Source organism: Castor canadensis, chromosome 10 (genome assembly GCF_047511655.1).
Source record: "Castor canadensis chromosome 10, mCasCan1.hap1v2, whole genome shotgun sequence".
Classification (NCBI taxonomy): domain Eukaryota; kingdom Metazoa; phylum Chordata; class Mammalia; order Rodentia; family Castoridae; genus Castor; species Castor canadensis.
Genome location: NC_133395.1, coordinates 99333897 through 99361380, shown reverse-complemented (window position 1 = coordinate 99361380; position 27484 = coordinate 99333897). Strand labels below are relative to the sequence as shown.

General features: G+C 40.8%; 1 protein-coding gene and 1 long non-coding RNA gene across 10 annotated transcripts in view; one reads left to right on the top strand and one right to left on the bottom strand.

The window, feature by feature from the left end:
- Slc4a7 (solute carrier family 4 member 7) overlaps positions 1-3965 on the bottom strand; it is a 92213-nt gene extending 88248 nt beyond the window's left edge. For 2 of the 9 annotated variants that reach the window (XM_074043767.1, XM_074043768.1), the window contains exon 1: positions 3793-3921. In XM_074043767.1, the coding sequence (XP_073899868.1) occupies positions 3793-3852 (60 nt within the window). In that variant the 5' untranslated portion in view covers positions 3853-3921. Of the gene's footprint in view, positions 1-3501; positions 3565-3792 lie in introns of those variants that run through there. The other 7 variants (XM_074043764.1, XM_020185747.2, XM_020185749.2 and 4 more) reach the window with 5 other exon arrangements.
- Positions 3966-4332: 367 nt separating this feature from the next.
- Positions 4333-27484, top strand: part of LOC141411503 (uncharacterized) — a 106700-nt gene continuing 83548 nt past the window's right edge. The window contains exons 1-4 of the long non-coding RNA XR_012436300.1: positions 4333-4439; positions 4519-4571; positions 5345-5414; positions 5511-5554. This is a non-coding gene — a long non-coding RNA (uncharacterized lncRNA). The remainder of the gene's footprint in view (positions 4440-4518; positions 4572-5344; positions 5415-5510; positions 5555-27484) is intronic.

Below are 27484 nucleotides of genomic sequence, written 5' to 3'. Positions count from 1 at the left end.
ATTGTAAGCCAGAATTTTGAAATAACATTACTGGTACATGCTTATGGCAAAACTAAAAAATACTGCACATATATAAAATAATAAGTACATGGCAGAGTACCTGCTTTGTAAGTATGAAGCCAAGAATTCAAACCCCACTTCCACCAAAAAAAAAAAAAAAAAGTTAACTACAGAGTCAGGCTTTGTGGTTCATACCTATAATCCCAGCAATCTGGGAGGCTGAGGCAACAGGATCTGAATTTCAAGGCTAGCCTGGATTACATAGTGAAACCCTATCTCAAAAAAAAAAAAAGTAACTATAGAAGAAGCTATAATCAGCAAGAAGAAATTAATACAAATCAACTACACTGATCTATGACTTGCCTATCACTACCCTTATAAAAAAACCTGTATGTTCCTTTACATAAATGGTCCCTTTTGTCAGTTGCAGATCCTATCCACTTTAAGATCATTATTTGTGGTGAGAGACAGCAAGAAAGGGGAGGGAAGGAGGAAGACAACCAGCCCATCACAGGATGTTGACAAGCATCACTACCAAAGTTTTAAAATATTGGTTACCATGCAGTACACCATCAAAATAATATACCAGGTTCCTCCAACACCAGGTTACTTTGGCTTTCGATTTTAACTCACCTAGCATGAGTCTAGTGTAACAAGCAACTCTCTTAAAAAGAAAACCTCTGCCACAATCTAAATGACCAGACAAAACAACTGTACAATCCCTACAGTTTCATTTGGGCAGATAACAGATTTGCTCTCTCTCCCACTATTAAAACTCTATGGACTCTGACACCAAGATACCAAGAATCAAGCAAAAAGATAACCTAATCCTCATAATATGCCTTGGGCTACATTGGTAGCTCTCTAGCTAATCACAGTTAGCAAAGAGAATTCCTCCCATCACCAGTGCATTCAAACTGGGCTGTTAATATCTTTCACTTATTCTAGTAACTTTTTTTAAGTATTTCTAACAGACTCATGAAATGTTTTAATTGATGTTCCCAAATGACATGTAAATGTTATCACTGTGCTCACTCCACATGCCAAAACACAGAGTCTACCTTATTTGTCTATTTTCCCAGTGTCAGGCATCCATAATACTAAAAATCTATAAAATCAAAGAAATCATATAACAACAAATTCCATGGAATAATCCCAAAACTTCATTGTTAACAGGATTATGTTAAATCTTGTACTGCTAAAAAGAAAGTATATTGTTTGCTTAAACTTCTAACCAGTGTTGTTATTAACAGAATTTAAACTATACTGGAAAAAAAGATCGATTTTGATAAAGTGATATCTACAATGAGTTCTGGAGTTTTGCCTTTCTCATGGTTCTGGGGATCAAATGCAGGGTCTTGCACATGTTAGGCAGGCACTAATGATAACTTCGTTTTCCTGTTTTGTTTTTTGCTTTTTTAACCAAGCAAAACAAAAGTTGCAGCCAGATGTGGGGGCAACTCATGTAATCCCAGCTACTTGAGAGGCTGAGGCAGCAGGATCACCAGTTTGAGGCTAGCCTGGGCAATTTAACAAGATCCTGTCAAAAAATAAAAATAAAAACAACTACTCTCAGTGGTAGAATACCTAACATGAGTGAGGCCCTGGGTTCCACCTCTAGTACATAAAATTAACCAATGAACAAATCACACCTGTAATCCTAGCTACTCAGGAGGCAGAGATCAGGAGGATCATGGTTTGAAGCCAGCCCCCGCAAATAGTCTGCAAGACCCTATCTCAAAATATCCAGCACAAAAAAGGGCTGGCAGAGTGGATCAAGTAGTAGAGCACCTGAGGCTCTTAGTTCAACCCCTACTACCACCACAACGAACAAAGTTTGAGAAGAAACTTTAGAGTCTAAATTAGGAAACAGGTGGGGCTCCAGTTTCAGAGTAATACAAATAAAATGCCTCCACTTTATTCATATGTTTGCATAATTACAAACCTAAGATGATATTTTACAAATAATTTGATTCTGTTTTTTGGCTATGCTAAGAAGTCTACTGTGAGTACAAAGTTAGGACTAATGGGCTGGAGGTGTGGCTCAAATGTCAGAGTGCCTGCATCAGGCCCTGAGTTCAAAACCCAGTACCACCAAGGGTTAAAAAAAAGTTAAGACTAGCAAATAACAAAATCTAATTTTTACAACTTCTACCAAGGGAAAAAAAAAAGTGAGGAACTCTCTTCCCAGTTTTCAAACCACAGTGTTCTCTACTACTTAAACCTATTCTTAGTGTTTCCCATTCTATTTTCAGACAGATAGCTTACTGTACTTGATTTCCAATTCTGATCTATGCAGGTTTTCTACAGCCAAGTCTTATCTTCCCAAAGATTTGGAAAGTATAATCTTGCAACACTCTCTCCTGCCCTGCCACTAAAAGCAACGCTGAAAAGTCCTTTGTCAATTTGTTCCCGCCCCCCCCCCACCTCGAGTGTAATGTCTATTAGAATAAAACTGTTTCTCTTTTGTTGAACACTACAGAACATATTCTAAATAAGTGACAAATTGAATGAATGATTTGGAGGGCAATGGCCTTCTACTTCCTATCCTAGCTAAGCAGACAACATCTGAGAACACATCCTAGTTTCTGCCCAGCTTCATGAACTCAGATGCTCTTTAATGCTCAACAAACTCTAAGGTCCAAAGCAGGCAACAATGTATTTGAGCTGCACCATTAGGGAAGATGCTATTAACAGTTTATTCAAAGGCCACACAAAGCATTACAGAAGATTCCTTAGGAGTTTCCAGTATTCCATTAACCATCACTGTGAAGGAACTTCCCAGTAACCACTGTTAAGTGACTTCACTATCTGGAGACTTAGTTTATCACTATGTTTAAAGGTACGCTTATAAACAAACATAACTCTAACTGTCCAAGGCCTAGACAATAATATTGAAATTAAGGGAAGGGGACTGGGGGGGAAGAGTAAGGAAAACTAGAATTAAAAAGTCAATGAAAAGCCATTTTCCCATTAGTGAAAGACTGGAAAATGTTTCCTCCTTTGCTAGTCATAGTGAAACCTTGAAGTAGGAAAATTTATAACGCCCCATCTCCTTTGAGTCACAAACTAGAGAGAGAGAGAGAGAGAGAGAGGGAGAGAGAGAGAGAGAAAAGAGTCACAACTGTGGTGAGCACGCAGTCTACTGGGCACAACTCTCTTTCTTTGGCCATCATCCCCAATGGGAACACCGCCTTTTTCAAGTGCACCCCGACTCCCCTCTCCCTAAAGCCAAGGCCAGTCTCATCAGAAAGGCAATTTTGCGGGACCGGCGGGGCGGGATGGCAGAACGCAGGGACCGCCAGCCTGGCTCCATACTTGGCTGCGACAGGACGGTACTCCCGGATCCTGCCAAAAGAGGCGGCGGCAGAGCTGGCAGAGCACAGCGGGAAGCCGTGGCGGCGAAGGGGGCGGCCGTCCACGCGGCCGGAGCACTCGGGGCACACGGCATCACGCGGGCGGCGGAGACAAGAGAGGAGAAAAGCCCGGCATGGCTCTCACCTGCCCGGCGCTGGAGACAGGTGAAGGAGACGCCGTCCTCCTCCGAGAGGGTCTGGAGAGCCGGGGCAGGACCGAGGGGGCTACGGGCCGCGCCGAGCCGGGCGGAGGGCGCCCGTGGCACGCAGCTGGCCGCCCGCCCCTCGCTCCGCCAGCCACACAAAGGCACGGCGAGGCGCGCAGCCGCCGGCGAGAGGCGCCGGCTCAAGACCCGGACGGCCCAACCGCGCCGCCTTTGTCTGCCTCGCCCTGCGCCCTCCCAACCGCGGGCCCCGCCACCCGCGCCGCCCTCACCGTGCTTGTTACCCGGGTGAGTAGCGGTCTCATCTGCTCGCCAGCCCCATCCGCCTCCATGGCCGGCCAGCCAGCCAGCCCGCGGCGGCCGCTACGGTGCTACCCGCGCGGTCCGCCGCCGCTGCCGCGCGTCGGGCGCGCGAGGGGAACGACCGTGCGTCGGATCGCGGAGATAGCCGGGGCGCCGGCGAGGAGGGCCGAGGCGCGCGTGTGCGGCGGCCGGGACCGGCCCTCGCGGGTGAGCGAGGCCGCGGCGTGGAACTTGGAGAGAGGAGTGAGCGAGCGGGAGGACGCGGCGGGAGGCCGCGGCGGGAGGCGGAGGGAGCCGGGGCGGGGCGCGGGGCACTCAGGCCCGCCCCGACACGCCCCCGCGGCTCACCCCCTGCCAGTTTGGCACAGCCGGCTGCTCCGCGCGCCCGCGGCGTCGCTGTGAGGCCGCCCGGAGGGGGCGGGAGCCACGCGGACGGGCATGCGTCCCAGCCAATCGGCGACTCGCGGCGCTCCGGGTGTCCCCACACTCTCCGCTCTCGGAGGCCCCGAGGCCCGGCCCTCCTTTGTAAAAGCTTAATTGCTCGTTTTTCAGGTCGGAAGTTCCACTGACATTCAGAGGTGGAGAGGGGGTCACCACCTTCCTTGGGCTCCGTACTGTGCGTTTCACAGGCAGGGGGAGGGAGGAAGCCAATCCCTTCAAGGAGCTACTGAAAGTTTTTTTTTTCTCTCATACAGAAGGCAAAAAACTTCCCCCTCGGGCCTGTGAAAGGCCGGCTACATCCGACCAGGTATCTTCTGTGCTTCCCCCACGGACCGTGCTCCACGACATCCCCCACACTTGAGTCCACCCTGCAGGGCACTCCTCAGATATCCGCATCTGTACCTGGAGGTGAAGGTACCTGCTGCACAGGGCCATTGAACGATTAAGTGGATTTCTATCCATCTGTCAAGGTGCTTCACATGTACCATGCTTATTATTTCATTATTGTTAACAAGGTCCTCTTGATGTTTAATAAAGACAGCGAAAGGCTTAGTTGAGAAGAGCTGAGTCCAGCTATGGAAGAAGTTACGTGTATCAGAGGGTCTGAGTTCACATCCTGTCCATCTCTAGCAAGATATTCATAAAGGCCTTCACCATGAACAGATAGAGAAGGGAGGACGCTGGATGGTTCATTCGTGGTTTGGGACCTAGACCGCTTTTCTTCTGAATTTCCCATAGAGGGTACTACTAAACTGGCACATGGTCCACTAACTTGTCCAAGAGCAGATATGCTTCTATTTTATATATAGCTGCTGTTTAAGAGGCCTACAATTAGAGACTGAGGCATTTTGCAAACATGCTTTATCTCTAATCCTTTCAGTACTACAAAATATGTTTGCTGTGGTTTGATTGTGTCCACAAAAAGTACATATTGGAAACTTAAATCCCAATGCCACAGTGTTGGGAGGTGAGGTCTAGTGAGAGGGGTTTAGGTCATCCGAATGGATTAATGAGTGAAGGATGCAAATGCAATCTCTTGCTTTCTCACACTTGCTGCTTTTCCACTCTGCTTTCAACCAGAGGATGACACAGGAAGAAGGCTCTCATCAGAGGCAGCCCTCCAGCCTTAAACTTCTCAGCCTCTACAATGGTGAGAAATAAATTTCTTTTCTTTATAAATTATTCATTCTGTATTGTTCTAACAACACAAAATGGTCTAAGACAATGTTGCACCCCCATTTTACAGATGAGGAAGTGGAGGCTCACAAAAATAACAGATTTCAGCTTCTAGTAAGTGGAACTTGCTCCATTTTTCTACATATCACTAATCTCCATATAACATTCTATATAATTTATGCCTTATTTGACTTACCATTCTGGGGACACACACACACACACGTGTGTTCCATATAAGCTTCATGTGAACAATGGTTTGTCTGCTTGGCTTGCTGTTATATCCCTAGCACCTACAGGAATGTGTGGCCCTGCTAAACTTAGTGTATGTGTTCATTGAGCAAATGTATAGGTAGGGCACAACATCCATTCTTCTTAAGACCTAAGAGCATCATAGATGACAATTGAGTCAAAGTAATTATAAAAACAAAGTAAGGGAAAAAAAGTAGGAACCAAGACACTTGGTGCCAGAGTTGAATGTATCTTCATTGTCTCTTCTTATTAGTGTAAATGTCCCGGTCATTAGATAGATAGATAGGCATGCATGCTGGGCATATCTTGCTAATAATGATGGGAGGTTTTCCTCTATCCCTCTTCTAAAAAAGAAAAGAAAATGAACCCTGGGTTTATTTAATCTACAGATAGAGATATATAGAGATATAAATCTATATATACACACACTTTTTTTTTTTTGGCAATACTAGAGTTTGAACTCAGTGCTTCATGCTAGGCACTCTATCACTTGAGCCACTCTGCCAGCCCTGTTTTAACATTGGTATTTTCGAGACAGAGTCTCATGAATTATTTGCCCAGGCTGGCTTCAAACCATGATCCTCCTGGTCTCTGCCTCTCAAGTAACTAGGATTACAGGCATGAGCCACTGGCATCCAGCTACAAATATTTTTTTTTAATGATTTCTGTGCTGCCGTGCACTTTTTGCACTTCTCACTTCATCCCAGTTGCTAAAAGAATAATGTAGTAAAGGTATGAATTTTAGAATTTATTATTCTCAGTTGCCCACTTAATTCAAGCTCAGCCAAAATTCATCCTCAGGTGATGGTATAGTCACTAAGGCAAATAATATGTTTCGATTGCTTCACACAAATAGAGATGGCTATAAAGTTTTTCAAGGTGCTAAAAGGCAAATTGTCTAAAATGTGCACAAAGGTGAACGTGAACCTAAATTCATCACTAAAAATGAAGTGGCAACACCCATAATTAATGAGTTTTAGAGGTATCCTAAATGCTGGAAACTTCCTGGGTTTCTGAAACAGTAGGTAATCACAGCAGGGACTTGGCAAGATCTTCACCACAGTCTTTCTGCAAACAGTTCTCTATGAGCCAGGGCATATTTGAAAAGACAAATAGCAACTGCGTTGTTCCATCCCTGAAACTGTCCTTATCCTTGAACAAAGGTTCCTTTGACAATTCTATGTATCTTCATTTCCAGTTGTAGTCTAAATGTTCTCCGTCATCTGAAACTATAAGGATAAGATGGGGATAAGAAAAATGTTCTACCCCTGAAGGTTGGTTAATTAAATCTACAAAATAAACAGAAAGTAGATTGAAAACAGAAGAAAAAAATTTAATTACAAACATATACATAAGAGTCCCCTTAAGCATGAGACTTAGCAGGGCCCCTGTGGCTCACATCTATAATCCTCACTACTCCAGAGGCAGAGATCAGGAGGATCACAGTTCAAAGCTAGCTCAGGGAAATAGTTCAAGAGACCCTATCTCGAAAATATCCAACACAAAAACAGTGCTGTTGGAGTGGGCTCAAGTGGTAGAGTGCCTCCCTAGCAAGCATGTGGCCCTGAGTTCAAACCTCAGTACCACCAAGAAATTTTAAAAACAAAATAACCCCAGGTGATTGAAGTTGCAAACTATCCTGAACTGCTGAAGGGAACAAGAGATTGGGGCTTATGGGAGAGCGGTGGGAGGAATTGTACAGTGAGGAAAGATTGTCTTATTACACAGATAAAGAGCATCTCAGGGACTGGGTATGGTGGCCAAGCCTGTGATCTCAGGTACCAGTAGAGCAAAAATGCCAAGACTGTAACTAAGGCAAAAAAGGACTGAGGGTCTTCTGGCTCAAATAGTAGAGTACCTGTGCTGTTGTCATTGCTAAACAGAAGATCCAAATGCTTATATCTTACATGGATGCATCCAGGCAGGATGTATAGATATAGTGAGGGTAATAATAAAAATGTATTAATGGTTAAAAGAAAGAGTAACCAACAGAGTTACCATCACGGTGGGCCAGGTATGAGGCAAAATAGAGCTCTTCCTTTATCTAGGTACTTTTAAAACCTGCACTAACCTGTGAGAGGGGAAAAACCTGGGCAGTTCTTTATCACCAATAATTGGTGAGCAGGGAGGGGTTTGGGTGGTCCTCTGGCTAGGGTGGTGCTTCAGGCTAAGGTGGGGTCAGTCTGCACATATTGCTGTTGAAAGAAGCTTCAACAGCTATTAAAATTTTTTTTGCAATTGAAAGAGAGCGAGAGAATGTTTAATCTAAGAGTCCTGATCTCAGCCGGATGCTGGTGGCTCAGGCCTATAATCCTAGCTATTCAGGAGGCAGAGATCAAGAAGATCATGATTTGAAGCTGGCCCTCGGCAAATAGTTCTTGAGATCCTATCTCAAGAATACCTAACATAAAAAATAGCTGGCAGGTGGCTCAAGGGGTAGAGCACCTGCCTAGCAAGCATGAAACCCTGAGTTCAAGCCTCAGTACCACAAAAGAAAAGAAAAAAGAGTCCTGGTCTCTCCCTATTTTAGCCTGCCTCACCTGCCTAGGAAGCACAGAATTACCAAAAAAGAGTCTCAAGTAATAAAATAAAAGCTGCCTTAAAGCAACCCCAGACTTGTCTGTCTGGACATGTGGTATGTGCTGTCAATCTGTTCTATGATGCAGTCAGCCTTCCCTAGTTGAAGAGATTCCCAGGAAAGTACTCAAAACATAAAGTTCTTTTGGGGACACTCTATCTTTTTACTTTTTATTTATTCATGTATTCATATGTGCATACATTGTTTGGGCCATTTCTCCCCCTACCCCTGCCCCCTCCCACTGGGAAGACTATCTTTAAGGGAACTTCATTTTATGTTTTGCAGTGCTGGAGATAGAACCCAGCAACTTGCATGTGCTAGGCAAGTGCTCTTCCACTAAGCTACACTCTCAACCCTGGGAACTTAGGAACTTCAGAGACAGCCCCTCTCTGCACTTGATGGGAGGAAGAGGGGACAGAGGCAGGAGGACAGGAGAAAATCAGAGAGATCTTGGTTATAAGGTGATTTCTGAGGCCTTACAGTATCTTTTAATTCAAAATACTCATCATAAAGCACCATATTTGGAGGTATTATTTTCTGAGACCCAACAAAGAAAAACTAAAATCCTTGGATTACTGATTTCAGTAATACCAGCACATCCTCAATGGGAGAAACACAAAGGGAAAATGATTGAAATAATATCTGCTGTTTATGCTTATGAAAATAAGCTAGGCATAAAGATAGATTTTCAAAAAACAAAGAAAAACAGACCTGGTCCCTAATCTGATGGAATTCTGAATGGAAGACACTAACATGTAAACAAATGTCAACAATGCAATGTATGTAACTCTGATATAGTCCTGGGAACCCAAATGAAAGAATGGAATGAATACTGATAAGTGTGGAAGGGGATGGGACTGCCCATAGTAGAAGAAAAATGTATATAAAGGGTTTGGAAATACTACAGAAAAATATGAAAGATTTAAACTCATTACAAATGATGATAGTATATGTGGTATAATATGAAATATATTTGATCTTTGTTCAGAGCTCCTAAAATCTTCATAGTTTCCTGAATGGTAAGAGTGACAGCTTTTTGGAAGCTGTTTTAGAGATAAAAGTGATAGCCTCCTCATGGAATTGCAATAAAGATTAGATAAGAGCATTCAAGCATAGCAGGTACATTAAGAAACACTTAGTAACAGAGCAGCAGTGGCTCATGCCTCTAATCTTAGCTTCTTGCAGAAGCAAATATGTGTGTTTCTCTTTCTCTCGCTCTCGCTCTCTCTCTCTCTCTCATGCTAGGGATGGAACCTAAGGCCTCAAGCATGCTAGACCAACACTCTGTCACTAAGCTGTTTGTAGCCTGTGCCTAGTCTTAATTGAAATATGCAGTTTAAATATATAAAACAAAACAGAATGTACTCCTAGAGTTGGTGGTTTGGTTCAAGAGGTGGGGTGCTTGCCTAGCAAGTGTAAGGCCCTTAGTTGAAGCCCCAGTACTACCAAATAAATAAATAATGTTATTAGTGATCATATATTAATTACATAATTACCTATTGAAATGATATTTTAGGATATATTAGGTTAAACAAATATTAAAATTAATTTTACCTAATTTTTAATGGTTTGGGTATGGCTACAAGAAAATTTAGAACAACATTATATACCTCACAGATTCTTATTGGATGGCACTGGGCTACAAATCATGGACTAAGGCAAGGACAAAGGGAATGGGAAATATAAGAGAGTTTGAGTGGGGCATGGTGGCACATGATTGTGAGCCACATGACTGTCGGCTCTGGAGGCAGAGGCAGGAGAATGGTATGTTGGAGAGCAGACTGGGCCATACATAGTGAGATCCTGTTTCAAAAAACAAGGTCTGGAAGGGTAGCTCCATGGTAGAGTACGTGCCTAGCATGTGCAAGTCCTAGGTTCAACCCCCAGTACTTCCCCTCCATCCCCCCAGAGAGTGAGAAGGAGATGGAGGAGGGGAGAAAGAGAGAGAGTTTGGAAGTAAAATTGATAGAACATGGTGATTCACTAGCTATAGAAACTGCAAAACAGTCATTTGAAGATGACCGAAATTCCATGAACAAGTTGAATTTGATTTCCCCAAGAACATCTGGCAGGAGGTGGGTAAGCAGGTCTAGAGCTGAAAACACAGCTCTAAGCTCCAGGTGTATACTCCTAGAAACTTATTTGTCTCTACTGAAGCAACAAAATCCCTAGGCTAGTGTATTCCCAGACACCTTGAGATCTACTATTACTCACACTCCTCCAGAGATAAAGCTCCATATGACATGGACTCTACATGTAGATGTACAATTAACCTAGAATACAACACCACCGTTTCTTGGGGCACCTCTTCCCCTGTCTCTCTCTCTCTCTCTCTCTCTCTCTCTCTCTCTCACACACACACACACACACACACACACACACACACACACACAGATATACATATGCACATGTATGGTATACATATGCACACATATACATATACTGAAATAGGTTATAGGTTCTCCTTATATAGCCCAGGCTGGCCTCAAACTGAAAATTCTTCCTCCTCAGCCTCCCCAATGCTGGAGTTACAAGAATGCACCACCATGCCTGTTTTCTTTCAGACTTAAAAATGTTTGTACTTATAAAAAAAACTGTGGGTAGAATATGTGTGTAGTTATGTTGACTGAAACTTTTTGTGTGTGTATTGGTCTTTTTTGAGATAGGGTCTTGAGAACTATTTTCCCAGGCTGGCGTTGAACTACAGTCTTCTTGATCTCTGCCTCCTGAATAGCTAGGATTATAGGCGTGAGCCACTGGTGCCCAACTAACTGCACTTGGAAAGCCAAGGCAAGAGTTTCAGGCCAAAAAGCCTTTGGCAAAATTCAACATCCTTTCATGATAAAAGCTCTGAAGAAATTAGGAACAGAAGGCACATTCCTCAACATTATGAGGTTTGTATGACAAACCTCATACTTATGGGGAAAAACTGGAACCATTTCCTCTAAAATCAGGAACAAGGCAAGGGTGCCCACTCTTCCTACTCTTATTCAACACAGTGTTAGAATTCCCAGCCAAAGCAATAAGATAGGAGAAAGAAATACAAGGGATTCAAATAGAGAAGGAAGAAGTCAAATCATCCCTATCTGCAGATGATATGATCCTATACCTGAAAGACCCTATAAACTCAACCAAAAACTCTTAGATCTCATAAACACTTTCAGCGAAGTAGCAGGATACAAAATAAATATGCAAAAATCAGTATTTCTACATACAAACAATGAATAGACTGAGAAAGAAATCAGGAAAACAATACCATTCACAATAGCTTCAAAAAAATTAAAAACCTAGGAATAAATTTAATGAAGAAAGTGATCGACCTATACAATGAAAGCTATTAAGTCACTAAAGAAAGAAATCAATGAAGACATCAGAAGATGAAAGGACATCCTATGCTCATGGATCCGAAGAATCGATATTGTGAAACTGTCTATACTAATGAAAGAAAACTATATGTTCAATGCAATCCCTATCAAAATTCCAATGACATTCTTCACCAAGATAGAAAAATCAATCTTAAAGTTCATGTGGAAACACAAAAGACCTCAAATAGCCAAAGCAATCCTCAGCCAAAAGAGCAATGCTGGAGGTATCACAATACCTGACTATACTACAGAGCCATAGTAATAAAAACAACATGATACTGGCACAAAAGCAGACACAAAGACTAATGAAAAAGAATAGAAAATCCACACAACTACACCCATCTTATTTTCAACAAAGGTGCCCAAAATATGCACTGGAGAAAAGACAGCCTCTTCAACAAATGGTGCTGGGAAAACTGCAGAAGACTGAAATTAGATCCCAGTTTCTTACCTTGTACAAGCATCAATTCAAAATAGATTGCAGATCCTAATGTAAGATCAGAAATAGTGAAGTTAATCCAGGAAAAATTAGGGAATGCATGGGACCACATAGGAATAGGTAATAACTTTATGAATGGAACTCTAATAATTCAACAATTAAGAGAAAATATTAATAAATGGGACTACATGAAACTAAAAGCTTCTGCACAGCCAAGGAAACAGTCACCAGACTGAACAGACAACCTACAGAATGGGAAAAAATCTTTGCCACCTGTACATCTTGTAAGGGATTAATAACCAGAATATACAGGGAGCTTAAAAAACCAATCTCTCAAAGAATCAACAACCCACTGAATAAATGGGCTATGAACTGAACAGACAATTCTCAAAAGAAGAAGTACAAAAGGCCAATAAACACAACATCCTTGGCCATAAAGGAAATGCAAATCAAAACTACATTGAGATTCCACCTCATCCCAGTCAGAATGGCTATCATCATAACACAAACAACAAATGCTGGTGAGGATATGGGAGAAAAAGAACCCTCATACACTGTTGGTAAGAATGTATATTAGTGCAACCACTGTAGAAAGTGGTATGGAGGTCCCTCAAAAAACTAAAAGTAGAATTTCCATGTGATCCAGTGATACCACTCCTAGGCATATATTCGAAAGATTACATGGATATGATAGAGCCGCTTGCACACCCATGTTTGTTGCAGCACAATTTACAATACCCAACCCTTGGAAGCAGCCCAGATGCCCTATGACTAATGAATGGATTAAGAAAATATGGCATATTTACACAATGGAGTTTTATTCAGCCATAAAAAGAATGAAATTATGTTGTTTGCAGATAAGTGGATGGAACTGGAGAACTTCATGTTAAGCGAGTAAGGCAAGCTCAAAAAAATCAAAGGTCACATGTTTTCTTTCATATGTGGCAGCTAGACCTGTAAGTTAAATGTATATATCGAAACATATATGATCGTGTGCGTGTGTGTGTGTGTGTGTGTGTGTGTGTGTGTAGTGAGAGAGGGAACAAAAATGTATTAGTGGGTCTGTCCGAGGGGCCTGCGGGAGGTAGGAGAGAGAAAGAAAATGTTAGAGAATAAAAATATTGAAACAACCCATCTATATATTTATATAATATAATACACTATACAATAAACTGTTGAATATTAGGGAAGCATGGTGATAGAGAATGAGTAAGTAACAAGGGGGAGGGGTTAATTTGATTAAACCATGATATATACAGGACTGAAGTACCAAGGCGAAACCCCCTTGGACTATCAATATATACTTAATCTTAAAAAAATGAAGGGCAGGAGGAAACAAATCTTTTCCAGGGATGGGTGCCAGTGGGAGGGGGGTGTGCACAAGGAAAGGGGGAATGAGGGTGAATATGGATGTATTTTTTATCCATATATGAAAATAGAAGAATGAAACCTGTTGAAATTGTTGTAAGAAGGGGGAAGGGGAAAAGGGAGAATGATGGAGAGGGTAAATCTAACTAAGATATATTGTAGACACATATAAAAATATCACAGTGTATTCCCCTGTACAACTATTATATGCTAATAAAATCATAAAAGAGTTCTAGGCCAAACTGGACTACATAGTGAGAATCTATCCCCCAAAACAAAACAAACAAGCAAAACAGCAATCATAGCATGTCCATAAATAAGGAAGACTGGTTAATTATATTTTAGTACTCCAAATGATTAAATGCAATTCACCACCAAAAAAGAATGAATTAGATAAACATGCTGAGAATAAAAGGACTTTATAATAGATTAAGTTCTAAAACAAAGTGACTTATAGTAAGTAAGTATGCTATGATTCCTTTTTATAAATTGAATAAAAATAGTTTCATGCTATCAATATCTACAAAAGTTTTTAGAGGCTGGGTGTGGTGGATCATGCCTGTATTCCCAGTTACTGAGGGCGGGAAGGAGTAAAGATGGGGAAGATCTTGTTTCAAAGTCAGCCTGGGCAAAAACTTAGCAAGATGCCTTATCTCAGCAAATAAGCCAGGCATGCCAACAAATGGCATGCATCTGGTAGGAGGTTCATACTCCAGCCTGGTCCAGGATAAAACAGGAGTCCCTATCTGAAAAAGGTGAAGCATGGCTCAAGAAGTAGAACACCTGTGTAGCAGGTGCAAGGCCCTAAGTTCAAACCCAGAACCTCCAAAAAAAAAAGAAAAATTCTTAGAGTGAGTTTCAGTGAAGAAGGCAAGGATGCCTATCTTACTGTTACATTCTTCATATTATTATGTTACTATCAAAGAGAATTACATAGAGAGTAAAAGCAGTGATCATATTTTGTTTCTGTATTTCTTCATGTTTAAAAACATTTAAGTATGACATCTTTCTAAGCTTTATACACATTATACAGTGCTACCTGATTTATCCCTACCCACAGATCTTTAGGAATAACCTATCAGAAAGGTTCTAAATTGGTATTTCAAAAATTCCCTTTTTAGCTGGGGTCATGGAGCACTTGCCAGACTTGAGGCCCTAGTTCAAACTCCATATAGCCAAAAAAAAAAAAAAACTTAAGCATTTTTCACTGTGCTGTCCACTCACTGAAGTTCTCACTTAAGTAGAACACATATTTTTTATTATCCCAATAATATCTCCATAATTTGAAATATCAATAAAATTTAAGCCAAGTACTTTCTTTGGTGTAAGTTTCACAGATAATTGTATCAGTTCTCCTTTATTACTTTATATGTATAGATATAATTTCAATAAATCTGTTAAATTAACAGAAGGATGTAATGAGGGAAACACAGTCCCACTCCTGGCTATTTAACAAAAGAAATGAAATTAATGTTCATAAAAACTACATATAAATATTTATAATTATTGTATTTATAATGGCCCAACTCAAAACACTACCAGTATCCTTTAAGAACAATTATGAGGAAATAAGGGTTATAGATACATGAAATGTGGTATATCTACACAATCAAGTGCTATTCTCCAGCAAAAAGAAAAACACTACTGACACATGTAGCAAAATGCAGATAATCCAAAATGAATTATGTTTAGGTGAAAGAAGCATAATTAAAAGGCTATATCCATTTATATGATTTTCTTAAGAAATGCAAAAATGATAGAGACAAAACAAATCACTGGTTGCCAGGCATTAGGGACAGGATTTGGTACTAAAGAAAAAGAGGGACCTTTTTGAGGTGATGAAGCTGTTTGGCCAGTTTCTTGATTATGATGTTATGTACACAACTATATCTGTGTATTGTCAAAGCTCATAGCCCTGGCTGAGCTCCAGTAGCTCACACCTATAATCCTAGCTACTCAGGAGGCACAGATCAGGAGGTTCACAGTTCAAAGCCAGCCCCTGGCAAGTAGTTCTCAAGACCCTATCTCAAAAAAAAAAAAAAAAACACAAAATAGGCCTGGCACAGTGGCTCAAGTGATAGAGGGCCTCTTAGCAAGTGTGAGGCCCTGAATTCAAACCCCAGTACTGCAAAAAAAAAAGAAAAAAAAAATCTACATCCTTGGTGAAATAATTATTCTATAATTTCTTTCTTCTTTTTTTCTTTTTATTTTTTATTTTGGTGGGACTAAGTTTTGAAATCAGGGCCTCATACTTGCAAAGCAGGTACTCTACTGCTTGAACCACACTTGCAGTCCATTTTGCTCCAGTTATTTTTGAGATGGGAGTCTCCTGAACTATTTGCTCCAGCTGGCCTAGAACTGTGATCCTCCTAATCTTAACCTCCCAAGTAGTGAGGATTACACATGTGAGCTGCCAGAACCTATTTTACAATTTCAATTGGCCCTTTTCAGTTATTTTGAATCTCGTTGTTGTTCTGATTTTGAGACGGGGTATCCTTATGTACCTCAGGCTGGCTTTGAACTCACAATCCTCCTGCCTCAGTGCAGACCCTGAGTGGTGGGATTACAAGTATGCATCACCATGTCTTGCTAATAATACAGAACTATTTGATTCTATTTCCTTTATACACAAATGTATTCAGAAGGAACTATAAGTAACAAAACTAAAGGTCATGAGCACTACCATGGTTAAGTAACACAATGAGTTAGGAAGGGTCTCAGAATGCAACCATACCCTTGGCTCATTGTTTCTTTTGCAAGGCTGATTTGTTTCAGGTCAGTTCAAAGTCATTGATCATCTAGTTTTCTCAGACATCAGACTTGATGCATGCTGTAATCTACCCTTGAGTAACTGGTGGGGAGTACAGAATAGTGTACATTGGCACTCAAGATGTGACAGCAAACTTCTTTTAAAGGCAATAGCCTTTAAAAAAAAAAAGAGTCCTTTCTGGTCACACCTAAGTATACCTGGGTGTGGTTTATGTTTTAGTTACTGTTCCTCTGGGATACGGAAGCATATCCTTGTTGCTCATTTTATGCAAAGAGCTATATATAGCTAAATTTCAATAAATATCCCTTTTATGAAAGTGGTCCCTTCAACCAAGTCCATGACAAGCACTGCGAAGAGTTTTGGAGAACAACCTAAACCAAAAAGGAAATCAAAAATCCTTTTGAGAAACACAGAAAAAGAAATAACAGACCTTTAGGAAGCCAGAAGTGTGGGAAAAGATTTCTTGCCATGGAATCAGAATTCTCAAAACTTGGGATGGAGATGTGCCTCGAGTGATAGAGCACCTGCCTTGCAAGCACAAAACTCTGAGTTCAAACCCTAGTCCTGCCAAAAAAAAAAAAAATTTAAAACCAAGTGTTATCATACATTCATGTTAAAATAATTCCTGGAAGCTGGACATGGTGAAACACACCTGTTATCTCAGCACTGGGAAGGCTGAGGCAGGGTGAATCTGAGTTGGAGGCCAACATGGGCTAGAGAGAGAGGGTGACTCTGTCTCACTCAAAACATAACATCAAAAATAAGTGTTTAGTTGTTTGGGATCATCTTAGAAATTTATGATCCTCATGTTTAAGATAATGGGGGCTGGAAGCATGGCTCAAGTGGTAGGTGCATCTGCCTAGCAAGCGAGAGGCCCTGAGTTCACCTCTCCAGTTCTGCAAAACAGATTTTTAAAAATTTAAAAATAATCTGTGCTAGATGTGGTAGAGTGAACCTGTAATCCCTGCACTGGGGAGGTGGAGGCAAGAGGATTGTGAGTTTGAGGCCAGTCTAGGCTGGCCTGTCTCAAAACAAACAAAAAGGTAAAACTGTCAGGAAAGAGGAGACTTGGGTTTGGGTACTATATATCATTGTACATATCACGTAGTGCCTCTGAACTTGGGTTTCTTTTTCTGAGAAGTGGGAATAATCCAGGCCACAATTCCTTCTCCTCAAACTGCAAAATTCAGATAGCTCTGAAAGACCATGCCCCCTCCACACTACCCTCCATGCTAGGGTTGAAACATAGATTAACAGAATTTTTTGGGTTTTTGGTTTTTTTTTGTGGTACTGAGGATTGAACCCAGGGCCTTATGCTTACTAGCAGCTATATCCCCAGCCCCAACTCTAACAGAATTTAAAACAAAGAATGAAACTCTGACTTCCAACCAAGCAGTAATCTTAGAAGCCTTCATTCTAAAGAAGGATTATATAGAATGTCTTTGAAGATTTGTTATAATAATAAGCAGAAAACGTCCCATTCAAATCGTGTTTACTAATGCTGGTGACCTATGGACTTAATGCTACCTTTATGAAATCTCTGTAGGTTGCTAGGCAATGGGCTACTCTACCACTGGGTTTTGGGGTTTTATTTCCTAAGCATGAGACTTTCTGAAACTGCTGCCATTTTCTTTCTTTGTTCAAATAGTCTTTGTTTTTTGTTTTTTGGTTTTTTTTTTTCATTTATACAGAAAAGATGCCATGGAGAATATTCACTCTAACAACTTCACATTCTTCTTTTGGATTCCCACAATATATTCAACAGATCTCCTAGAACGCTCAAGTTTGACCCATCCAGATAAATAAGAGATTTTTTTTTTCAGTACTGGGGCTTGAACTCAGGGCCTTCACCCTGAGCCACTCTACTAACTCAATTTTTTGTGATAGGTTTTTCGAGATAGGGTCTCATGAACTACTTGCACAGGCTGGCTTTGAACTGCTATCCTCCTATCTCTGTAATCCTCCTGATTTCTGCCTCCTGAGTTAGGATTACAAGTGTAAGTCACTGGCACCCAGCACAAGAGATTCTTATTAACAAGTTATAAATGTCCTTACACTGCAATTACACTTTTTAGTTTTAGCTACTATTAATGTGTTTGGCTTTTTAAAGGTGTGCTTAACTTTGAAATATTTCTATTGTAGGATTTTAGATTATTTTGTTTTAGCAATGTTTGGTTCTTCACAATAGAAAAGTAATTTATTCATTCTAGAAATTTGTGAAACCCAGAAACCTATAAAGAATACAATTTAATAATATGCTAAAAGTTTTTTTTAAAGGAAGCCAGGCACCAGTGGCTCACCCCTGTAATCCTGGCTACTCAGGAAGCAGAGATTAGGAGGATCAAGGTTCGAAACCAGCCCTGGGCAAATAGTTTGCGAGACCCTATCTCAAAAATACCCAACATAAATAGGGCTGGTGGAATGGCTCAAGTGGTAGAGCAACTGCCTAACACACCAAAAGCATAAGGCCCTGAGTTCAAACCCCAGTACCACCAAGAGAAGAAACTAACTGTGGGACAGGTAGAGGGTGAAGCTGAAGCTCCTGGGGCAGAGCCTCCACAAGGAGAGGCGTTTCCCCCCCTTCTACCTTCCTCTGGTGGCAGTACTGGAGCTTGGTAGGCAGGTGCTCCATCACTTGAGCCATGCCCCTAACACTTGGAGAGGAGTTCTAGAAGCTTGGATCCCCAGAACTCCCTATGGCACCCTTAACTCCACCAAGTATTTCCTTATCTATTACCTTATTGGCCTTTGTGACATTTTTGAAGTAATCAAAATAAGTATTAATAGGTATGTAATCCTTTATTTAAAATCTTTAAGCAAGATATTTTTAGATTGTGTTACTTGCAATATACGTGGATTTACTGGAATATTATGACTTGGTAGGTCTGGGATATGGCCAAAGCATCCATAATTTTATGGAGTCCAGCAAGTTTGAGAAACATGATTGCAAACTTTGATTTCCTTTCTAGCACTACTTGCTAGTTGTAATTGCATACTGTTCTTCTCTGTTATATGACTTATTTAATGTTTGCCCCTACTACAAAACCCAAAGGACTAGTATATCTGGCATATATCTGAATACAAATTTGATATAAAGTATGTAATATTGTGACATAATATAAAATAGATGTTTAGGCTCTCATCCTAGTTTCTGGCACAGAGTTCCTAAAACTTATGTAATCTGAGTGGTGGGGTAATAGGTGCATCTTTGGCCCTAATATTTGGCCTTTGACCCTGATTCCTGAGAGATAGCATCTAATCCTTTCCTGCATAATTGGAGCATCTTTTGTTTGAATAACATGACTCTGCGTGAATTCCTAGATACGGACTGATCACTTGACCAAGACATGGTTAAAAGCTTGGTATTTTCAGTCCCACTTAATTTTCCAGAGAGGGGAAAGGAGCTGGAAATTGAGGTAATAATTGCTCATTTCTACAAGATAATACCCCTACAGAAATACCTGAATTACTAGGTTCAGAGAACTTTTGGGTAGGCAAACACACCCATGTGCCAAGAAGGTGGCAAATCCCAACTCCACAGAGTCAGAAATCCTGGCATTGGGACCCTTCCAAGCCAGAATCCTTTGTCATATCTGTTATGAATATAAAATCAGGGGCTGGAGGTGTGGCTCAAGTGGTAGAGTATCTGCTTGCATGCATGAAGCCCTGAGTTCAAGCTTGAGTCCCACCCAAAAAAGAAAAAAATTCATGAATATAAAATCAGCCCTGAATATCCATGGGACCCCCCATAGATACCCAAATCCATGGATATTCAAGTCATTTATATAAAATCATCTCTATTTACATATAATACCTAGTACAATGTAAATGCTACATAATAGTTCTTACCCTGTATTGTTTAGGTAATAATGACAAGAGAAAGTAGTCTGTACATGTTCAGATTATTTGATGTAATATTTTTCAAATATTTTTGATGTGCAGTTCAATTCTGCAGATGCTGAGAGCCGACTATAATACACTGGTAAAGAGTGTTTCCCTGAGATTTGAGGGGAGCTCTAGCAAATTGGTCCATCTAAGAAGAGGATCATGGGAACCTCCAGCTTGTTACCAAGTCAGACAGAAATTGGGAACGTATTGCTTGCAGTGGTATCTAAAGTATGTGGTAGTCTTGTGAAATGGAGTCCTTAATCTGTAGGTGGTCTGCAGTAGCTTTACTTAGTATCAGAATCAAATTGAGTGGTAGGAAACCTAGTTGGGGGCTGCTGGAAAAGTGCTTGATGTGTAGGGTGCTTGTAGTTCACACATATCTCATGTCTGATGTATCGTGTTGAATGTGTGATCCTAGAAGGAAATACCAGTTTATTTCTTTTCATTATAGAACCAACCTTAACCTATGAATGGTCAACTGAAGGCAGCATGAAAAAGCTAATAAAGTGATAGAAACAGACTAAATATATTTAGTCTATTAAATAGGCAACACATTTCTTGAAATCAATCAATGAATCAAACTTTCTTTTGTCATATCTAATAAAGGCTCAATTTAACTCTGTATCATCCTCAAGATTGTAGAAAAGCTCCTCCCCTGGAAAACACATGTGAATGTGGAATACCTTGTACTCAAGCAGGGAACTTTTATTACTTTAAGGAGAGAGCCACGCAAAACTGGAGGAGTATTGCAAAAGAGGACATGCTGGCTGCCAGATACATGAAGACACAAATTCATAGAGAAAACAAACATCCTGTCCATATCTTCCTAACCATCTGTTACGTAGGCAACCATATTGCATGATGATCTGATATGGGAAAAAAAAATACAAGGTTTAACTTCCTTGCTCCTTTGAGATCAGTCCCATAGGAAGTGACTGCCAAACAGGTCAGGGGCCAGAATAACTGAATAGAGTTCCAGTTTCTGCTAATATTTAGGTTCAACAAAAACTATAGGAGCAAAAAGAATGTTGTAGAAATCTGGGGCTTGTCAGGTGTGGTGGCACACACATGTAATCCTACCACTCAGAAGGCTGAGAAGGAAGGATCGAGTTCCAGGCTTAGCCAGAGCTACATAGTAAGACCTTATCTCAAAACAACTTTCTCTGGTTTTAAAAAGGTGGCAAGTGAACATTTGGTTGAAAAAATGGCACTTGTGTAGGTAGGTAGCATGTATGATAGGCTGACTATTGATTTGTAGTACCTTTTGCACACATAAGCATGAATTGTTCATAAAATGCTCACTCAATCTATGTGTCAGGACAAAGTGAATTCTGGAAAGCAAAAAACATGGAATCATCTCCCTGTTCTCCAGTTGTGGCCTGCTCCTCTACTACCTCCACCAGCTGGCTACGTTGTCCATGAGATGCCACGGACACACTGTCCTCACTTTGGGCCCCAATATCTATAGACAGCTATTACAACGGTGACTTGGGCTTATGATGACTGAGGTAACTGTTGTTCCCCATGCTTGGCACCTGGCTGAGTCTTCACCAGCCATCCACTCTTAAACCTACATCAATAAGGGGTCCACAGATGACACCCATGGACTGTCCATGTTTGTAAATGAAAGTTCATCAGACCACTGCCATGCCCATTCATCTATGTATTGTTCAGACAGACTAGTGTTTCAATAGCAGAGTCAGTAGTTGGGACAGAGATCACCTGACCCACAAAGCCTAAAATATCTACTGCCTATCATTTTAGAGAAAAAGTTTGCATACCTCTGACCTAGATGCATAGGGCCAGGTAATAATTATTATAATTTTAAGAAAATACTTATGTGTCATTTACTGTAAGGCAGTATTCTAAGTTCTTTGCATATGTGAATTTTTTTGGTCTTATTACAATCCTTTGAAGTTAAGATAACACAGCTGATAAATGTCTTTCTAGAAAGGGAAGGTACTGCAAAATAAATAGTTTTTCACAAAGGTTTGTTGTTGTTTTTGTTGGTATGGGGTTTTAACTCAGGGCCTCATGCTTGCAGGACAGGCAGGCACTCTACCACTTGAACTACTTCACCAGCCCTATTTTATGTTGGGTATTTTTGACATAGGATCTCATGAATTATTTTCCTGGACTGGCTTCAAATGGTGATCCTCCTGATCTCTGCCTCCCAAGTGGCTAGGATTACAAACTTGAGCCATTGGCGCCCGGCTTCACAAAGGTTTTAAAAATGATTAACAATAATTATAGGCATAAATGGTACACTCCTGTAATCCTAACTCTCAAGAGGCTGACGCAGGAGGATTGACAGTCCTACACCGAACTGGACTACACAGAGATACCATGTCTCAAAAAAAGAAAAAATACACAGAAGAAATTATAATCAGAAAAAGGAAAGAAAAAGTAAAAATGATGAGTAAAATAATTTTGAAACTTTATTGAGCAGCAAACTAATCATGGTGGAAATTATGAGAATAATGAGATTATGAAAACAGGTTATTACTGATCACCACATCACACCAGCTACAGACTTCTTTTGTGTAAGGGATTAGATGAAAAAGTAGTATATAAGGAAATCAAAAAGGAAAAAGAAGGGCTGCTCAAGTGGTAGAGCACCTGCCTAGAAAGTGTGAGACCTGAGTTTAAACCCCAGTACTACAAAAAAAAAAAAAAGAAAGAAAGAAAAATAGAAATGACCAAAAAAAAAAAATTAGCTTATTTATTATTTTTTACTTGTTTTGTTGAGACAGGGCCTTACTATGTAGCCCAGGCTGGTCTCAAGCTCACAATCCTGTCTCCACTTCCCAAGTGCTATGATTACAGGCATATGCCCCCACATCCAGCTTTAAAAAAAAAAAAAATTTAGCCCAGCACCAGCGACCTATGCCTGTAATCCTAGCTACTCAGGAGGCAGAGATCAGGAGAATCAAGGTTCTGTGCTAGATCCTAAGAAACAAAGCAAATACAGAGTAGACAAGAAAGCAGGAAAATATGCTAGGTGTGGTCATGCACAACTGTAATCCCAGGCTGAGGCAGAAGGATCCTAAATTGGAGGCCTGCCTAGGCATCTTTGCAAGACCCTGCCTCAAAATAAACAAAAAAATACTGGGAAGTAGCTTAATGGTAGAGTATTTGTCTAGCATGTGCAAAGCCCTGGTTTCTATTATCAATACCACAAAGAAAAAAAGAAGGAAAGTAAAGAGGATGGTGCTTGGCAGTGTGTGAGAATGTTGATGGGAGTAAAAGCAAAGCCCATGGCTTCAGGGCTGGGGTCAGGCAGGACTCCCAGATTCAAAACTGCCAGTGGCACCTAATGTACACAGAGGAACAAGACCGGAGGAATGCAGACAGTGCAAACAGCACTGGGAGAACCAGGGGCAGAGAGGCAATTCCAGGAACAAAAAGAGGCCAGTAAAGTGGAGCACACATTTTGGAGCTGGAGGTGTAAGGTGGCAGCTTTTCCCATTTTGCTACGAATTCCAACATTTTCAGAAGGCAATGGGAAGCCATTGGGAGGGATTTCAGACAGAGTGACTTGATTAGACTTGGTTCAGGTAAGATCACTTAAGTTGTAGTGGGGAAAAGAAATGTTCTGAAAGTTTGCAGAGAGGGCTGAAGGGTAAAAGGGGATCAGTTTGGAGATGTGCAGGAGGCATCAGATAACTAAAGGGGCTCACAATGGAATAAGAAAGACCTATGGTAACAGAGACTGAGCTATGTAGAATTCATTTCATTATTTGATCACTAGATGAGGACCAGGTATATCAAACAGAGCAAGCTTTGCCTGACTGATTGTGCCAAATTAACAGCAGGCTTGTAACACTTATTGTCCCCAAACCATTCCACAGCATTGAAACTTCATAATGTTCTGGAGCCCATGACCACCATTCAGCTTCACACCCTTCTTTATAAAAGAGCTTACTCTGCAACCCAAATATAAAAACCCTGAGGAAATGTATTTATACTGGGGGGTTAGGAACAGTGCTGGAGATGAAATCCAGAGCCTTACACATGCTAGGGAAGCACTCTGCCACTGAGCTACAGCCCCAGCCCAGGGCTAGGGGATTTAATGAGGAAAGGCTACCAGCACCATTAACGTGCTCAACAGATATCAGAATGCTAATTTCATTTTGTGTTGGGTTATCATTAATTGCTTTCATGCTTTCTGTGTTGAACACTCTTAAACTGGGAATAGGGCCTTTACATCTTTCCATCCTTCTCTGCACTCTGTGTATAGTATTTTAAAATACATGAAAAACTGTTAAATAAATGAACTAAACATCTTTGTCCCTGGTAATATGGTCCTGGCTGACTTTTTTTTAGATCCAATATTTAGGGGTATTTTCTTCGTAAAAATGTAAGAAATTCAGAGTCAGGACATTTCTTACTCCAGCCTTTGTTTCATGCATTAGGAACCCCAGAATTGCTCTTCAGCCAGTTCTCTGTGGGAGGAGGGAAGAAAGCTCAACTCCTGACCACACAACTGTAATCTGAGTCAAGGATATGAAACAAGCCCTTCAGGAAGTGAGCAGATTAAAATGTTATTTCCTCAGATATGAGGCTAATAAACAAAATTTAGCCAAAGGCTGAAAACACTTTAGATTTTTATATTCTCTTAAGTGGTACAAATAATAATTATCCCATGAAAAAATAAACAAAGACCATGGGAAAGTTTTCTCATTCTTCACCATGGCGTTGTTTCATGTTTCACACCTTGTGCACAATGTGACCTGAAAATCAAGAAAATCAGTTTATTCTTTCCCCTTTTGTTGGGTGGTAAATACCAGCTGGAGCTTTAAATAGTGTGTAACAAACTTGGCATGGAACCAGGTAACTGCCACCTGAAAACTTTCCACTGTGCCACTATCCTCCCACTCAACGTCATACGGTCCAAGTGAATGAATAGAAGAAACTGCTACTATGGTCCCTCCTGTACCAGGACTTTTCCTACATTATTGACTGCTCAAGGAAGCTACTGTCAACTTTAATTTCCCCACTGTGTTTATGCTAAATCTTTTTTTTTTTTTTTGTGGTACTGGGGCTTGAACTCAGGGCCTGCACCTTGAGCCACTCCACCAACCCTTTTTTTGTGTGTATTAGATATTTTTGAGATAGGGTCTCGTGAACTATTTGCCCTGGCTGGCTTTGAACCTTTGTCCTCCTGATCTCTGCCTCCTAAGTAGCTAGGTTTACAGGCGTGAGCCACTGATGCCTGGCTCGAAATATGCATACTTTTAAATCATCCTATAGGTGATTAAGAGATGGCAATTCATGACCAGGTTTGTTGTCCAGTAGTAGAGTGCTTGCCTAGCATGCATGAGGTCCTGACTTTAATGCCCCCGGTAGGATTTAAAAGAAAAAAAAGTTGGCATTTCCTTGAAAAATCAATGTTCAAATTTGCTAACCCTAAGTTTCTTCACTCACAGCATCTCTATTCATGTCAGTGCTTCTTCATGCTCTGGCTGTGCTCTTCTGACTGAATGACCTCTGCTGGTACATACTTTTGCAGAACCAATTTCTAGTCATTTTAATGTGCTTTGAAGGTTATAGCATAAGCTTCTGAATTATGATTCACAGGTGTTTTCCATAACTCCAATTCTAATGTACCAAGTAACCTTGGCCATTTTAAAGCCTGTATTCAACTAGAATGCACTGTTGTGAAACCACAGTCCATAAATCTTATTTTTAGGTTTTTGGGTTTGTTGTTTATTTTTGGTTTTTGGTGAGACTGGGGTTTGAATTCAGGGCCCTACTCTTGTTAAGCATACACTCTACCACTTGAGCCACTTTGCCAGTCCTTTATTTTTTGTTTTATTTAATTACTTTTCACTAGTTCTCCTATATTTTTCCCTTGCCCTCCAGTGCTTGCTTCTCTTTCATTTTTCCTGAAATAGCTGTTTATTTCTATTTTTTAATGACAAAATGATACAGTCTCACATAACATGCACACAATGGATGTTATTCCCCTACCAACCCCCTCTTAGATCAAGAAATTTATTCCCTTACCTGCTGCTGGTGGCTCACAACTCAAGTCCTTTCCAGGGATTGCCTTGAGCTGAAGGAGGTTACCTTGGCCAAAATCACATGCCTCCCTTGGAACACCTAGCACCCAAGAAGACCCAGACACCTTTCTTCAATTTGGAACAGTTCTGAAGGGACATCCCAGCTCCAAAACTCTATGTGGCATCAGCTGAGGCCTCTTTTGCAATGACATTGGGGTTCGACTTCTCCTGTTACTGTTCTTACAAATGCTGAGAGCACTCCCCAATTAATCTTCTGCAGGAAAATCTCAAACTGAGTCTGTTTCTCAGTAATGTCAATTTAGATAATGAAGAAAGATAAAAATGGGCTGGAATATAGCTCAGTGGTACAGTGCAGCCTAACATGTGCAAGGCCCTGGTTTCAATCCTCAGCACTTCATGAAGAAAAAGCAAGATAAAAATATATTCATTTTTTACTGGGTCTGTAGCCCTGAGGTAGACCATGTGTGAAGCCTTGGGTTTGATCCCCAGCACCACACACACACACACACACACATCATTAATTTAATCTGCTATCAGCTGTGTACTTTCCTAGTGATATATGAAAAATGATGTCATAAAAACTCAAAAGCTCTAATAAAAATGTAGGGGAAAAATTAGAGGCATAGAGACATAGATTCGGTTAAGTCATAGAAAACAAGTATAACAGGACCTGATATATGAAAGAAACTCAATAGATATTTCCTGAAACATTTTTGAATCAGAGTCTTTTTTGGGGGTATGGTACTTGGATTTGAACTTAGGGCCTCATGCTTGTTAGGCAGGCACTTTACCACTTAAACCACTCTACCAAACCTAAATGTCTAAGTGTTTCTTAGTTCTTTGGGTGAAATGTCTAATATTAAGAAGTTGCCCCCAGTGCAGCAAAAAAAAAACCCACAAAGAAAGCCAGGTGCTGGTGGCTCACACCTGTGCAGAGTGTCTGTCATCTCAGCTGTAATACAAGCTGAGATACAAAATAGGAGGATCATGGTCCAGGCTGCCCTGGGCAAAAAGTGAAACTCTATCTCAAAAATAACCAGAGCAAAAAAGGTCTGGAGGTGAGGGTCACTTGGTAGAGCAGCTATCTAGCAAGCATGAAGCCCTGAGTTCAGACCCCACGATCATCAAAACATACACACACACACACACACACATACACACACACACACAAAACAAAAACAAAAAGCACAAACAGCAGGGAGATAACAGGGAATAATTTATTAGCAAAGTGAAGGTACACCATTAGGTGGGCGGTTTGGCCCTAGGCACACTTTCTCCAAGTTGTTTGGGCTTGGGGTTTCCATTATCCAATCGGGCAGGGTTACTACTGGCATGAAATCAGGGATCTCTTTATGACCCAT